General features: G+C 45.8%; 1 protein-coding gene across 1 annotated transcript in view; it reads right to left on the minus strand.

The window, feature by feature from the left end:
- The window catches only part of CSMD1 (CUB and Sushi multiple domains 1), a 1401348-nt gene that overhangs the window by 255149 nt on the left and 1128346 nt on the right, over positions 1–17853 (minus strand). The window contains exon 38 of the mRNA XM_066607269.1: positions 368–486. Coding sequence (XP_066463366.1) covers positions 368–486 — 119 coding nt within the window. The remainder of the gene's footprint in view (positions 1–367; positions 487–17853) is intronic.

The raw sequence follows: 17853 nt of genomic DNA on the forward strand, positions 1-17853 counted from the left end.
CTCTGTGTATTTGTAGCATGCGCCCACTCAGCTAATGGGTCGGAATCCCAAGTGACGGACCTCAGCCGATCAACTATTGATGACTAACCCTGAGGATAGGTCATCAATAGAATTTTTCCTGGAAAATCCTTTTATTCTCTTCTAGATTCAATGCTTCTAAAGAAGAGTACTTTTTTAATATCACATGTGATTAAACATGCGCCGATATTTAGTAATAATTTCATATAAATTTCTGAGAACAACCCTTTGTTTGAAATTGATGGTACAAGAAGGTATAGTGTGGCCCATACATTCCTATAAATGCTATATTATACATACATATAACACCATATTGCTGCAAATATATTTAATAGCAATGTCAACCTACCTGTAACGTGTACCCAGGCTCACATTGAAAAGATACCACATCGTTTACCATGTATCTGTCCCCAATTTTAATGCCATTTGTTGGAGTCAGTGGTTCTGGGCAAGCAGTAAGTCCAACAGCTAATGGAATAAATAATAAAAAGAAAAGCTATTATTTTATGAAAAAACTATTTATTGATCTGACCAATTGATTTGACTAGTACTTTCCATTTTTTTCACTGTCAAGTGCAGACTTTAAAGTGGTTATCCTAGCAAAAATATTTATTGTCTATCCACAGGTGATCACTGGGATCACCCTAGTGAATAGAGCATGACCAATGCTCCATTTGCTTTTAGTGGATTGTGGATATACGATGAATTTTTGTGTTGGGGACAACCCTTATCAGCTTGATGTTATGTGAAAAAAAAGGAAGAAACAAAAAAATGGCTACATCTTTCAGGCTCAAAAGAACAGCATCTTTAAAGGTTTGAAAACTGTACACTGATCTCATGTGCGCAATCCATTTCATCAAATATAACAAATGACCTTTACAAGAGTAAATTATGTAATTAATTCTCTGCTGTTTAAATGTTGTTAGAATTAGCTTTGCATATCTTTGTTTCTTACTAATTGCTATGATCCTTGTATCCTTGTCATAAATCAATATATATGTAATAACTAAACAAGTGCAATAAATACAAGCAACAACACAGAACTACAGATTACAAAATGTTTACATAATAGAGGCTTAGAGTTCGTGTTGTACCAGAGATTCAATTTTACTCCAATACATGCCCGACACAATGCTATAAGCAGACATATTGCTGTGTAACGCTACCTTCAAACACCATAGAAAAGGTAAACATACAAGTTATAAGCAATCTGATTGAAAATCCGCTGTCGCATAACAAAATGTTGTTCTAGGTTATTCTTTCATTTGTATCCTAAACTCTTGAAAGTACATGATGCAGAGCAGGGCTCATTCTTTCCAGTGTTCCGATGGATCGTCTACTAGAGTTTTGGTAGGTGACTTGAATAATTAAAAAAATCTTCCTATCATGCTTTGTTCACATTAGCGTCATATTTTATTTGGAGCACAATGAATCCTGATGAATTCCACTGACTTATAACAGGATTCATCACCTTTCCTTTAGGCTTAGAGTTTTTTTTGAACCCCAAGATTACAGCACTGCAGACTAATATTATTGTAGTAGGAAACACTGTAACCCAATTGGAATGGAATACAATGATGATGTGAACTGGATTAAGGTTGGTGGGGAGGTAGCCTTCATCTCACCTTGGGAACCAAAACTGAACCTGACACATGGCCCTTTCTGCTGAAGTCTATGGGAATTATGGACACAGCCAAGACAATTCTTTTAGCTTTCAAGGTGTAACTAGAAAGTACTGAGCCCTATGGTGCAATTTTGAATTTTATTATAGTTCTAATTTAAGATAGATAAATAGGGACAGTTGGTAGTGTAGTTCCCTTAAGTTCTTAAAAACAATGGCAACTCCAAGGGAACATGCACCCTTCTTATAATCTGACCTGTATAATTTCACAAGTTCTATGGACCAAAGTAGTGTTGCCACGCCGTCCTAATGTTACACCACAGTTAGCTGTTTAAAATTAGGAGGTTCTCCGTCACTAACACGAGAATAGAGGAATATAGAGGGTACATGGGGTGGGTTGGGTTTAGGTAGAAGGGTGGGGAGGCATGGGTCGGGGATTGACCTTTAATGAGGGTCCTCTTACCTCTTTACAGGGGTTGCAAAATTCAGGACCAAGCATAATAGCAGTTCACATTTGCAATACCATAGGTAGTACCTGAATAGGCCCACCTCCAGGGGTTTATTGTACATGCGTTAATGTTTAGCACTTTGCCTTAATCCAGTTGGGGAATTCTGCACCACTGGTTAGGTTGCAGGTTGTCATTTTCTTTGCATTACCTAACAGTGATTTAACTTGTTGTTTTGGAAAAATGGAAAATTCATAAATAAAGAATTAAAAAAAAAAAAAAGTAGTGTTGCCTTTGAAAAAAAAACCTTTAAATTACACTAAACAGAGCAATATGTTATACAGAAAGTTAGCAAATGCATTTAGGCAAAGTTTTCAACTTCACAGCTTTTAGGTGGTAGCATCCCAAATTTCATTATAGCACTGACACTTAATGCCTTCAAACAAAGTTACTTCAAGAAGTGGAAATAGAGCTCTGATATCTAGAACATTTATTGATTGTACTGAATATTACATTTAATATGTGTTTATACTGAGACGTGGTCTGAATGTTGTGTTGTTAAGTAAATATGATTAGCTAAAAGCCAATCACATGAGGATTATTATTGTTTGAAAAGTATAAGAGAAACAAGAAATCAAGAAGCACAACAACAAGCCTTAACAAAGTAGATATGGATTTTGCTAATAGCACTAAAATTAGCCCCATAAACGTTGCGTGTGCTATTATCTTAATGAAGAGAATGCCAAAAAAAGGAAATGAAACTAAAACCATTAACAGGCATTGTTTCAATTGGCATATAAATGTACAGTGATAATCTCAGACAGGAATCCAATAAGTGACATAAATCAAAGGCTTTGTTCAGCTTGTAAAGTAGGCCTGTAAACTAATTAGTCTCTAAGACACTTACATGAGATACAATGTATAAAACAACTGAGTTTTCACTTTTACAAAATCCTTTATCTATGTGCAAAAATTGCTGACTTTTACTGTGAAGTTAATTTAAATAGTTAAGTTGTAGAGTTGTATAATAAAATAAAAAGATATCTATGATACTATTAGCTGGTGTTAAACACAAAAACATTTATGATACATATGGAACAGTGATGATCTGGAATTTGAGGTACCAGGATTATTCTGTACATTTTTTTGTGTTTGCAATATTTCTAGCAAGTATTTTCAAAGGGCATGTGCTAAAATAAACCCGATGTCTTAACAAAACCGAAGATGCTGCAATGTATCCCTATTTTCTCAACACCTCCACACTCCCTTAAGAGAGATCAACTCCTGATTTCTAGGACAGATTCCTCTCCCTACAAACAAGCAGCAGACTCTACTATTCACAGGCTCCCTGGAGATGAGCAACTATCTCTGATGCCATCGTCTAGAAACACTCCTGCTGACACAGTCACTGATAACCCCTTTCCTGTACCACCTTCAGGAGCATAGTTAATTGGGCTCAACAAAGAGACTTAACACACATTTGAGTATAAGCCCAGGACTCCTCTGAAGCCTGTGGAAAAAGGAAGGCCGTACATGTAATCTTAGTTTTGGATCTGTGCTCACAAAGGCCTCATGTCCACGGGGAAAATCAGATCCGCTGCAGATTCTACATGTAGAATCTGCAGCGGGTCCCTCCTGCCCCGCGGACATGAGCGCCGAAAATAAGAATTTAAAAGTATTTACCATCCGGCGCGGGCGGAGAAGATCAGCTGTTCCTCACGGCCGGATCTAAATTTTCGGCCGGCGGATGAATTCCTGACGCCGGCGGCACGTCGCCGGCACGTCGACGACGTGCCGCGCGCATGCGCCGGGCACATCCGCCGAGCCGAAGCAAGGAAGATGCGGCCGTGAGGAACAGCTGACCTTCCCCGCCCGCGCCGGATGGTAAATACTTTAAATTCCTATTTTAGGTCTCCCGCGGATCCGGACGGCTTCCATAGGCTTCAATAGAAGCCCGCGGGAGCCGTCCCCGCGGGAGACCCGCACGAAAATGGAGCATGGTCCGGATTTTTCCATGCTCCATTTTTTTTTAAATCCCTTTTATTGACGATCCGCGGGTATTTATCTACCCGCGGGTGGTCAATGCATCCCTATGGGATGCGGATCCGCATGCGGGAGATCCGCTGCGGATCTTAAATCATATTTTGCCCGTGGACATGAGCCCAAAGTCCTGCAGCTTACTTTCTGACCCTAAGTCAGTCGCTAATCGCTCAGTCAGTGAGAAACCAAGGGCTAAACTTTATAATTGCTGGCTCACACATTTGGCAGGTCTCGTGATAAAAGTGCAGTGGGGCTGAGAACAACTTTGAATCTTACCTATACTGGTCTTAAACATCACTCTATTTAGTTAAAATCTGAAATTTACCCCTGGTGACAAAATAGCAACCACCTAGCCAGGGGTGTACATAGTCCTCATTTACTTGAAATGCACCTCTTCCCCAGTGGCACCACCTCAGTATTAGTCTACTTGTCCCCAACCACCACTCACTGAACCATTATCCCCCAAACCATAGGCCAATAGCAAAAATATGTATACATAGAGTACTCACATTGTCAAGCAAACATTGGCCGGAGTGCTCAGGGCATCGTCCAACTCCTTCCTCAGTCTGTTGCATACAGTGAACTGACAGCAGGGGAGTGTACAGTGTATGTAATCACATTTTTATTGTCGGGCGATGGTTCAGGGGATAAAGATTCTGCAAATAGGGCACAGGGATGGGGCCTTCTGACTCTAGGTCCCCTTTCCCTGCAGGCACTATACTGATCACATGCTCTGTATCTTTTAGCAGCACACCACTGCACCTAGCACCTCTTCACCACCCGCCTGCATACTCAGATCAGAAAATATCTGGCATATTAATCTTAGAGATGCTTAAATACTAGAGATGAGCGAGCATACTCGTCCGAGCTTGATGCTCGTTCGAGTATTAGGGTGCTTGAGATGCTCGTTACTCGAGACGAGCACCATGCGGTGCTCGTCTCGATTAAACGAGCACTGACCATTGAATTCAATGGAGCCGGCAATACAGCCGGCTCCATTGAAAGCAATGGGTTGCCGGCTAGCGCGGGATGAATTTTCGGGAAGGGCTTAAAAATATAAGCCCTTACCTGAAAATCATCCTAAAATATGTAAAAAGTAAAAAAAAAAATATACTCACCTTGTCCCGGCAGAACGATGTTAGCCCATTGAATTCAATGGAGCCGGCAATACAGCCGGCTCCATTGAAAGCAATGGGCTGCCGGCGATCGCACAATGAATTTTCGGGAAGGGCTTAAATATATAAGCCCTTCCCTGCAATTCATCCAGAAATGTGTAAAAATAAAAAAATTATATACTCACCTAGTCCTGGCAGACGGAGTTCAGCTGCGGCCAGCTGGCAGTTCTCCTGAACTGCTCTCTGTAGTATTCAGCAGCCGGGGATTTAAAATCCCCGCCTGCTGAATGAGCTGCCTCTGATTGGTCACAGCCTGACCAATCAGAGGCAGATCTCACTCACACCCATTCATGAATTCATGAATGGGTGAGTGAATGCTGCCTCTGATTGGCTCAGCGCAGCTCTCAGCTGAATGACAGCAGTTCAGCACCACAGTGCAGGGGACAGCAGGAGAAGACGCGGCTGTGCCCCGGCAGCTGAAGGGAGGTGAGTATCTATTTTTTTTGTTTTTTAAATCACTTTTAATTCATTTCCAGGGAATGGCTTATATGTAAAGCCCTTCCCTGAAAAAGAATTCAGGTGTGCCAGCAGACCATTGTCTTCAATGGAGTCGCCGGCAGCAGCAGCGGCTCCTTTGAAGAGAATGCCTGCATTTTTATTCTTTTTTACGCTAAAATCTTTCTTTTTCAGGTAAGGGCTTATATTTTTAAGCCTTTCCCGAAAATTCATCCCGCGCTCGCCGGCAGCCCATTGCTTTCAATGGAGCCGACTGTATTGCCGGCTCCATTGAATTCAATGGGCTAACATCGTTCTTCTCTGCCACAGCTGTTACAGCTGTGGCAGAGGAGAATGATTGTTATGCTGACAGTGGGGGGATGTCTCACTCTTGCCACTATTGTGGCTTAATAGTGAGACCTCAGAGCCCGAAATGCAGCCCTGCATGTTGCTCCTCGCCTGCCCTACCCATTTCTGTGTTTTTTACATGACTTTGGTGATTTGCTAAGATTTTCACAAATGAAAACCTTAGCGGAGCACCAGTCATATACAAAAATGCTCGAGTCGCCCACTGACTTCAATGGGGTTCGTTACTCGAAACGAACTCTCGAGCATCACTGAAAGTTCGACTCGAGTAACGAGCACTCGAGCATTTTGGTGCTTGCTCATCTCTATTAAATACCTATTGAACCAGTTGTGCCCCACAGTTGACCCTCACCTCTTTTGTCTCTCTTATTACTAACTTTTGGAAATAACCAGGAACAAGGCGAAGGCCTCAAAGGACTTTCATACTGCAGTCTATGGCATGTTCCCAGAGATGTCTGCCTCACAAGGGTCGGCTGAATTAGCTTAACCATCCTGTCCACTAAGTCCTGCTGAATGTACTGTTAGTTCACAAAATTTTCAGAAAGATCAAAACTCTGAGGGGACTGATTGATCTGTAGAGCACTCTAACCTATTCCTCCAAGTGAAAGCTATTTGCAAAGTGGAACTATTGGCTGCTGTCCATGACTTTACTGATCAATTAAAAGACTCTGGACAGTGAACGGATGGTTTAGAATGCAAAATAGATGATATCATAGATGCCATAGAGGAAAAGAAGGCATATGTGGAAGACATGGACTTCAGGTTGGAATTGCTAGAGGCTAAATATGAAGACTTTGAAATAGATCATCACATTCTAACATCTGTATTTAAGGCCTTCTGGAATCATTGAATGTTTCCTACATTTAACTACTTGCATTCTCATGTCACCTGCACCTCAAAAACATTTCCCGAGTCTGCACTTTTCTTGCATCAAAAACGCTCATCGATGTCCTGATCTATTCTCAGCTTGATTACTGCAACTGGCTACTGATTGGTTTTCCCCTTACTCAACTCTCTGCTCTATCCCTAATGCAGCAGCCAGACTCATATTTGTGTCCAACTGCTACACCAATGCCTCTACCCTGTGCCAGTCACTATACCGGTTGCCTGTCCACTATAGAATACAAATAAAACTCCTAAATTTAATTCATAGAACTCTCCACAGTGATTCTTTCTAATCCTTCATGTCTGTCTATTATTTTAACCGTCATCTCCATTCTGCTAATGAATTGCATTACGTTCCTCCTTAATATGAACATCCTACTCCAAGATTTTTCCCAGGCTGCTCCAGTTTTCTAGAATGCGCAACCCCAGACAATCAGGTTAATCCCCATTGGCCACAGTTTTAAAAATAACCCAAATCACATGTTTTTAGGGAGGCCTACCACATTCTTTAATGTAATTCTTCTCCCCGTCTTTACACTTTACATCTGTACATATATAGATATTGGCTGGTGATCGGCTCATACAGCTTTATGTATAGTACCCTATTTATCTAAAAGATGGCTGGACTATTGTGTAAATCAAGCACTTGTATCTATTGTGTCACCACTATTTCCTCATAGATTGTAAGCTCTTATTAGCAGGGCCCTCACCTCTATTGTTCAAATTGCTTATTGGTCTAACACTGTATGTATTATCTGATTTTGTCTGTTCATCTTCCCTCAGATTTATGAAGTGTTGCAGAATATTTTGGCACTACATAAATAAAGATTCTTATTATCATTATCATTGAATTCAATGAATGGACGAGCGCTGCCTGTGATTGGCTGAGCGCTCAGCCAATCACAGGCAGCGCTCAGCTTTCAGCAGGCAGGGACTCTAAATCCCCACTTGCTATAAGAACTTCATTACACTACCGGGGACAGAGCAAAAAAGATGCGCCAAGCCCCGACAGCCACATATTGGACAAAGTTATATATCCTATATCCAGAAGTAAACTGTTGACAAAAACCATTGTGTGTGGAATATAAAATGACAACAGCAATAAGCATGAAGTTATAAATAGTGATCTTCATCATAAGCATCATCATCATATAACCTACCCTTATTACTATTTTCTTAAAAGTTGTCGTCTAGTTGAATGCTACTTTTATATGCAACCATAGTCCCTAAATATAGATAAAAATAGAATTTGAGCATTTAATGCTTAATTTTCAAAGATTTATTGAAAAAGCTAAGCTAACCTTGAAAACCAAAGTAAGCAAGCTTTTAATGCCACATTTTTCAGTGACCCTTTCCAAGTAAATTACCATTCCGGTCCCACCTCTTACGATAACTTCCTAGCTTGGTTTTCTTTCTGAGGCAGTGTTTTTGACTGTGCTCTGCTGGCTGCCTTGCTGGTCCCTGGGCCTTTGGTTTTGCTACATCATTGTTCCTGTTATAGAGTAGCAGAGGAGCAAAGACGCAAAGGCACAGTTATAGCAGAGCCTGGTCTGTTGGAAGGCCTGTCTGTTGTTTAACTGAGTTGTGATAATGAGGAGGAAAGAAGCCAGCAGTACACATGTGCTTCATGATGGCACTCAGGCGCAGGTATCTGCAGACGCTACTGTGAATACTTTGCACTGCAAGACTGTCTATGCAACATTGGAGACAATATCGAATTGTGCAGTTGATCAGTACTGAGAAGTGTTGCCAAAAATAAGCTTATTGTTATGAGGTGTTACAGCTGTGGCAGAGGAGAATGATCTTTGTAGGATATGTTCTCAATGGGGTCGGCCCTGCTGCCGCCGGCCCCATTGAGCGCATATGTAGAACACAAGGAATCACAGAATGTAGATAGGCGCGATCTGCGATTCCTCGTGTCCTATAATTTATCGGACATCCGCATAAAAAGCGGCCATGTGTCCGATGCCATTGCGAAGCAATGGTTCTATATATGCGCAGATCGCATGCACAATTCGCACGAAAAAATGCCCGTCTGACCGAGGCCTTAGGGTTGCTTTAAGCGAGCATGTTTTTGTACGTGCATACGGGTGCACAAAAACACGTGTCTATTAGAGCCAATGCATTCCCTATGGTGTGTTCACATGTCCGTTCTTTACAGGTGTGTGCCTGCAAAGATAGGACATGCGTGCAACATAGTGAAAGCACGCATTGTCTTCAATGGAACCGCGGCTGCTGCCCGCGGTTCCATTGAAGACAATGATTTGCTGGTGTTCAGCCAATCACAGGCAGCTCTCGCTTGTCATTCATTCAGTGAGAGCTGCCTGTGATTGGTTGAGCACCTTAGCAGCCGCGGCTCCATTGAAGGCAATGCACACTTACATACGCATGTGTTTTTGCGCATACAGAGGTGCACGCATATTTACGCACTCACTCTTGTGAAGCCACCCTTAATCCCAGAACTTGTATACTAGGTATTTTCAATGAGCTTGATAGACATACTCTTTTAGGACTTCAGAGAGCATTATTTAAGGTGCAAAAGTAGATTACTACCTGTAGGATGCAGCCTACCCCTCTTCCCAACAGAAGTTTCCAAAACAAAAAAAGGGGACATTATATTTTTGGAAAGTTGGATATAACAAAAAAGAGATTGTTTGACTGAGTCCAAGTTGCAGGAAATTTGGGGAAGATGGTTTGATACATATAATGGATAGCTCATATTGAGCGCTGGTTGCATTGAGAAAAGCTGATGGGGTTTGTAGGGAAAGGGGAGAGAAGAAGGAGAAGAGTTAAGTTTAGAGATGAGCGAGCACCAAAATGCTCGGGTGCTCGTTACTCGAGACGAACTGTTCGCGATGCTCGAGGGTTCGTTTCGAGTAACGAACCCCATTGAAGTCAATGGGCAACCCGAGCATTTTTGTATATCGCCGATGCTCGCTAAGATTTTCATTTGTGAAAATCTGGGCAATTCAAGAAAGTGATGGGAATGACACAGAAACGGATAGGGCAGGCGAGGGGCTACATGTTGGGCTGCATCTCAAGTTCCCAGGTCCCACTATTAAGCCACAATAGCGGCAAGAGTGGGCCCCCCCCCTCCCAACAACTTTTACTTCTGAAAAGCCCTCATTAGCAATGGATACCTTAGCTAAGCACCACACTACCTCCAACAAAGCACAATCACTGCCTGCATGACACTCCGCTGCCACTTCTCCTGGGTTACATGCTGCCAATTCCCCCCCCCCACGACCCAGTGTCCACAGCGCACACCAAACTGTCCCTGCCCAGCCTTCAGCTGCCCTCATGCCACGCCACCCTCATGTCTATTTATAAGGGCGTCTGCCACAGGAAAAGCAGGCACACACTGCAGAGGGTTGGCACGGCTAGGCACCGACCCTCTTTAAAAGGGGCGGGACGATAGCCCACAATGCTGTACAGAAGCAATGAGAAATCCAATCCTGTGCCACCTCCATCTGGAGCTGCATACGTGGGCATAGCAATGGGGAACCTATGTGCCACACACTATTCATTCTGTCAAGGTGTCTGCACGCCCCAGTCAGACCGCGGTTTTTTATAAATAGTCACAGGCAGGTACAACTCCGCAATGGGAATTCCGTGTGCACCCACAGCATGGGTGGCTCCCTGGAACCCACCCGCTGTACATAAATGTATCCCATTGCAGTGCCCATCACAGCTGAGGTAGTAATGTCGTGCTTAATGCAGGTAGGCTTCGGCCCACACTGCATGCCCCAGTCAGACTGGGGTTCTTTAGAAGTGGAAACAGATGCATTTACAACTCCCTGTGGACTGACAGCATGGGTGGGTGCCAGGAAGCCACCGGCGGTACATAAAAATATCCCATTGCATTGCCCAACACAGCTGAGGTAGTAATGTCGTGCTTAATGCAGGTGGGCTTGGGCCCAAACTGCATGCCCCAGTCAGACTGGGGTTCTTTAGAAGTGGAAACAGATGCATTTACAACTCCCTGTGGACCCACAGCATGGGTGGGTGCCAGGAAGCCACCGGCGGTACATAAAAATATCCCATTGCATTGCCCAACACAGCTGAGGTAGTAATGTCGTGCTTAATGCAGGTGGGCTTGGGCCCAAACTGCATGCCCTAGTCAGACTGGGGTTCTTTAGAAGTGGAAACAGATGCATTTACAACTCCCTGTGGACCGACAGCATGGGTGGGTGCCAGGAAACCACCGGCGGTACATAAAAATATCCCATTGCATTGCCCAACACAGCTGAGGTAGTAATGTCGTGCTTAATGCAGGTGGGCTTGGGCCCAAACTGCATGCCCCAGTCAGACAGGGGTTCTTTAGAAGTGGAAACAGATGCATTTACAACTCCCTGTGGACCGACAGCATGGGTGGCTCCCTGGAACCCACCGGCGCTACATAAAAATATCCCATTGCATTGCCCAACACAGCTGAGGTAGTAATGTCGTGCTTAATGCAGGTGGGCTTCGGCCCACACTGCATGCCCCAGTCAGACTGGGGTTCTTTAGAAGTGGAAACAGATGCATTTACAACTCCCTGTGGACCGACAGCATGGGTGGCTCCCTAGAACCCACCGGCGGTACATAAAAATATCCCATTGCATTGCCCAACACAGCGGATGTAACGTCAGCTATAATGCAGGTGGGCTAAAAATTCATTTGATTACACTGTAGGCGAGGGCCCACAAAAATTGCTGTATCAACAGTACTAATGTACATCAGAAAAATTGGCCATGGCCAACCAAGAGGGCAGGTGAAACCCATTAATCGCTTTGGTTAATGTGGCTTAATTGGTAACTAGGCCAAGAGGCAGCCCAGTTAAAATAAAAATTGTTGGAGGTGAAAGTTTCAACGCTTTAATGAGCATTGAAACGTATAAAAATTGTTTAGAAAAAGTATATGACTGAGCCTTGTGGGCCTAAGAAAAATTGCCCGTTCGGCGTGATTATGTGAGGTTTCAGGAGGAGGAGCAGGAGGAGGAGGAGGAATATTATACACAGATTGATGAAGCGAAAAGGTCCCCGTTTTTGATGTGGATAGAGAACGATGCTTCCATCCGCGGGTGCAGCCTACGTATTGCTTAGGTATCGCTGCTGTCCGCTGGTGGAGAAGAGAAGTCTGGGGAAATCCAGGCTTTGTTCATCTTTATGAGTGTTAGCCTGTCGGCACTGTCGGTTGACAGGCGGGTACGCTTATCTGTGATGATTCCCCCAGCCGCACTAAACACCCTCTCTGACAAGACGCTAGCCGCAGGACAAGCAAGCACCTCCAGGGCATACAGTGCGAGTTCAGGCCACGTGTCCAGCTTCGACACCCAGTAGTTGTAGGGGGCAGAGGCGTCACGGAGGACGGTCGTGCGATCGGCTACGTACTCCCTCACCATCCTTTTACAGTGCTCCCGCCGACTCAGCCGTGACTGGGGAGCAGTGACACAGTCTTGCTGGGGAGCCATAAAGCTGTCAAGGGCCTAAAAGAGTGATGGCCTGCCTGTGCTGTACATCCTGCCTGATCTCCGCGCCTCCCCTGCTACCTGGCCCTCGGAACTGCGCTTTCGGCCACTACCGCTGTCGTATGGGAATTTTACCATCAGTTTGTCCGCCAGGGTCCTGGGTATAGCAACACTCTCGAACCCCTTTCTCTTACTCTTCGGGTATGAGAGTGGAAAGGTTCTCCTTATACCGTGGGTCGAGCAGTGTGTACACCCAGTAATCCGTAGTGGCCAGAATGCGTGTAACGCGAGGGTCACGAGAAAGGCATCCTAACATGAAGTCAGCCATGTGTGCCAGGGTACCTGTACGCAACACATGGCTGTCCTCACTAGGAAGATCACTTTCAGGATCCTCCTCCTCCTCCTCCTCCTCAGGCCATACACGCTGAAAGGATGACAGGCCAGCAGCATGTCTACCCTCACCAGTGGGCCAAGCTGTGTCTTCCCCCTCCTCCTCATCTTCCTCCTCCTCCTCACCGCGCTGAGATATAGACAGGAGGGTGCTCTGACTATCCAGCGACATACTGTCTTCCCCCGGCTCTGTTTCCGAGTGCAAAGCGTCTGCCTTTATGCTTTGCAGGGAACTTCTCAAGAGGCATAGCAGAGGAATGGTGACGCTAATGATTGCAGCATCGCCACTCACCACCTGGGTAGACTCCTCAAAGTTTCCAAGGACCTGGCAGATGTCTGCCAACCAGGCCCACTCTTCTGAAAATAATTGAGGAGGCTGACTCCCACTGCGCCGCCCATGTTGGAGTTGGTATTCCACTATAGCTCTACGCTGCTCATAGAGCCTGGCCAACATATGGAGCGTAGAGTTCCACCGTGTGGGCACGTCGCACAGCAGTCGGTGCACTGGCAGATTAAACCGATGTTGCAGGGTGCGCAGGGTGGCAGCGTCCGTGTGGGACTTGCGGAAATGTGCGCAGAGCCGGCTCACCTTTCCGAGCAGGTCTGACAAGCGAGGGTAGCTTTTCAGAAAGCGCTGAACCACAAAATTAAAGACGTGGGCCAGGCATGGCATGTGCGTGAGGCTGCCGAGCTGCAGAGCCGCCACCAGGCTACGGCCGTTGTCACACACGACCATGCCCGGTTGGAGGCTCAGCGGCGCAAGCCAGCGGTCGGTCTGCTCTGTCAGACCCTGCAGCAGTTCGTGGGCCGTGTGCCTCTTATCTCCTAAGCTGAGTAGTTTCAGCACGGCCTGCTGACGCTTGCCCACCGCTGTACTGCCACGACGCGCGACACCGACTGCTGGCGACGTGCTGCTGCTGACACATCTTGATTGCGAGACAGAGGTTGCGGAGGAGGAGGAGGGTGGTTTAGTGGAGGAAGCATACACCGCCGCAGATACCACCACCGAGCTGTGGCCCGCAATTCTGGGGGTGGGTAGGACGTGAGCGGTCCCAGGCTCTGACTCTGTCCCAGCCTCCACTAAATTCACTCAATGTGCCGTCAGGGAGATATAGTGGCCCTGCCCGCCTGTGCTTGTCCACATGTCCGTCGTTAAGTGGACCTTGCCAGTAACCGCGTTGGTGAGGGCGCGTGCAATGTTACGGGAGACGTGGTCGTGCAGGGCTGGGACGGCACATCGGGAAAAGTAGTGGCGACTGGGAACTGAGTAGCGCGGGGCCGCCGCCGCCATCATAGTTTTGAAGGACTCCGTTTCCACAACCCTATACGGCAGCATCTCCAGGCTGATAAATTTGGCTATGTGCACGTTTAACGCTTGAGCGTGCGGGCGCGTGGCGGCGTACTTGCGCTTGCGCTCAAACACTTGCGCTAGCGACGGCTGGACGGTGCGCTGAGAGACATTGGTGGATGGGGCCGAGGACAGCGGAGGTGAGGGTGTGGGTGCAGGCCAGGAGACGGTAGTGCCTGTGTCCTCAGAGCGGGGTTGGATCTCAGTGGCAGGTTGGGGCACAGGGGGAGAGGCAGCGGTGCAAACCGGAGGCGGTGAACGGCCTTCGTCCCACCTTGTGGGGTGCTTGGCCATCATATGTCTGCGCATGCTGGTGGTGGTGAGGCTGCTGGTGGTGGCTCCCCGGCTGATCTTGGCGCGACAAAGGTTGCACACCACTGTTCGTCGGTCGTCTGCACTCTCAGTGAAAAACTGCCAGACCTTTGAGCACCTCGGCCTCTGCAGGGTGGCATGGCGCGAGGGGGCGCTTTGGGAAACAGTTGGTGGATTATTCGGTCTGGCCCTGCCTCTACCCCTGGCCACCGCACTGCCTCTTGCAACCTGCCCTGCTGCTGCCCTTGCCTCCCCCTCTGAAGACCTGTCCTCAGTAGGCGTAGCAAACCAGGTGGGGTCAGTCACCTCATCGTCCTGCTGCTCTTCCTCAGAATCCTCGGTGCGCTCCTCCCTCGGACTTAATGCCCTTACTACTACCTCACTGATAGACAACTGTGTCTCATCGTCATCGGCCTCCTCACCCACTGAAAGGTCTTGAGACAGTTGCCGGAAGTCCCCAGCCTCATCCCCCGGACCCCGGGAACTTTGCAATGGTTGGGCATCAGTCACGATAAACTCCTCTGGTGGGAGAGGAACCATTGCTGCCCAATCTGAGCAGGGGCCCGAGAACAGTTCCTGGGAGTCTGCCCGCTCCTCAGAATGTCTCATTTTCATGGAGTGAGGAGGCTGGGAGGAAGGAGGAGCAGCAGCCAGAGGATTCTGAGTTGCAGCAGTGGACGGCGCAGAACTCTGAGTGGACGATAGGTTGCTGGAAGCACTTTCTGCCATCCACGACAGGACCTGCTCACACTGCTCATTTTCTAATAAGGGTCTACCGATTGGACCCATTAAATGTGCTATGAATGTGGGGACGCCAGAAACGTGCCTCTCTCCTAATCCCGCAGCAGTCGGCTGCGATACACCTGGATCAGGAGCTCGGCCTGTGCCCACACCCGGACTAGGGCCTCCGCGTCCTCGGCCGCGCCCACGTCCTCTAGGCCTACCCCTACCCCTCAGCATGCTGTATTACCAGGAATGCAGAAACACAACACTGTAATTTAATGTGCCGCTTATTGGCCTGTGGTTGTAGGCTGAGTACGCTTACGGAACGCCAGGAAATAATTTTGCGCAAGCCTGCTGTAACACTTAGCTGGCTGCGTATTTATTTTGAGAACTACAACCCGCAGCAGACACAGACCCAGAACACTGAGCAGCTGAAACACTTAGCTGGCTGCGTATTTATTTTGAGAACTACAACCCGCAGCAGACACAGACCCAGAACACTGAGCAGAGTGACAGGCAGGCCAAATAGTTTTTTTTCAAATATTTTTTTCAAAAGTACCACTGCGTATATTCAATCTATATATGTCTTCTGGCCCTGCCTACACAATTCTGTCCCTGATGTGTGTGTCACGGAACTGCAGCGTTGCACTGTTATTAAATGCAACAGAGCGGTGATTTCAGAGGCAGGAAAGAATTTTGCGGAAGCCTGCTGTAACACTTAGCTGGCTGCGTATTTATTTTGAGAACTACAACCCGCAGCAGACACAGACCAGAACACTGAGCAGCTGTAACACTTAGCTGGCTGCGTATTTATTTTGAGAACTACAACCCGCGGCAGACACAGACCCAGAACACTGAGCAGCTGTAACACTTAGCTGGCTGCGTATTTATTTTGAGAACTACAACCCGCAGCAGACACAGACCCAGAACACTGAGCAGAGTGACAGGCAGGCCAAATAGTTTTTTTTCAAATATTTTTTTCTAAAGGACCACTGCGTATATTCAATCGATAATATATGTCTTCTGGCCCTGCCTACACAATTCTATCCCTGTAGTATTACTGCAGGGCGCAATGCTCTGCACGGCCGATATAGCAAAAAAAAAAAATGTGCAACACTGCTAAAAGCAGCCTCCACACTACTGCACACGGTTAGATGTGGCCCTAAGAAGGACCGTTGGGGTTCTTGAAGCCTACACTAACTCCTAACACTCTCCCTGCCTAACCACCACTTCTGTCCCTGTAGTATTACTGCAGGGCGCAATGCTCTGCACGGCCGATATAGCAAAAAAAAAAAGTGCAACACTGCTAAAAGCAGCCTCCACACTACTGCACACTGTTAGATGTGGCCCTAAGAAGGACCGTTGGGGTTCTTGAAGCCTACACTAACTCCTAACGCTCTCCCTACAGCAGCTCCAACATGATAGCACTGTCCCTCAGCTATCTCACAACGCATCTGAGGCGAGCCGCGGGAGGGGCCGATTTTTATACTCGGGTGACACCTGATCTCCCCAGCCACTCACAGCAGGGGGATGGTATAGGGCTTGAACGACGCAGGGGGAAGTTGTAATGCCTTCCCTGTCTTTCAATTGGCCAGAAAAGCGCGCTAACGTCTCAGAGAGGAAACTGAAAGTAACTCGAACATCGCGTGGTACTCGTCATGAGTAACGAGCATCTCAAACACGCTAATACTCGAACGAGTATCAAGCTCGGACGAGTACGTTCGCTCATCTCTAGTTAAGTTCTTTTTTGTATGTGCTAATTTTGTTTTTCCTTTTTTTTGCTGGGCATAGAGGTGATTATGATTTACTTAAATATAGTTATTATTGATTGTAGAGCAGTGAAGCTTTTGTGAGAAAAGCTTGGTTCAACTAGTAAAGCCACTTACTTGCCATTCATGGATATACATAACATGAAAAAAAAGAAAAAAAACATCAAATATGGCAACTTTACACTACTCAATGAGATTGCTTAATTGTTATCCTGCATATAAATACTTCTGGGAGGATAACACTTGACCAAGAGACTTCTCATGATTTGCATGTGTAGCATGTTATAATTATGATATTAAAAATAAGGTATCTTAATTTTTACAAGGAATTGAGGCTTAAACAATGTTGCACAGATGTTTTAAGATTACTCATTAAGATTACTGTCCTATAAACTAAAGCTGAACAGTTCAAAGAATGCATTTTATTCTGTTTGAGAAGCCTTGGAAATAGCTTTCCAAAAGGAACATAAGAATGGTTTGTTAATTTGACCTTTGTCATCTCATTAATCATGCTGTTATTGCACACACCCCTCTTCACACTGGAAAGGTTAAGGCATTTTTGAGAAAAAATATATCTGTAACACAAATTCAATGTCTGTATACTGTAATAGCATTCAGAGCTCTTTTGTTTAATTCCAGTAACTGCAAAAGGTTTTCTATAAAAACAAGAGTCTGAACTAGTGCAGATTGCATACTGACAATGAAAAATGTCTGTATGCATCATAATCTTAATATGGATTCTGCCTTTCCTATAAATTCAGAAGTACAAAATAAATAGCTTACATATTGTTGAGGGCAGACAATGGTGTAAATGAATAATAACAATGAATAAGAAGTCATAGATGTCGCAAAAGAACTAATCATAATAAAACCCTT

The sequence above is a fragment of the Eleutherodactylus coqui genome, chromosome 1 (genome assembly GCF_035609145.1).
Source record: "Eleutherodactylus coqui strain aEleCoq1 chromosome 1, aEleCoq1.hap1, whole genome shotgun sequence".
Classification (NCBI taxonomy): domain Eukaryota; kingdom Metazoa; phylum Chordata; class Amphibia; order Anura; family Eleutherodactylidae; genus Eleutherodactylus; species Eleutherodactylus coqui.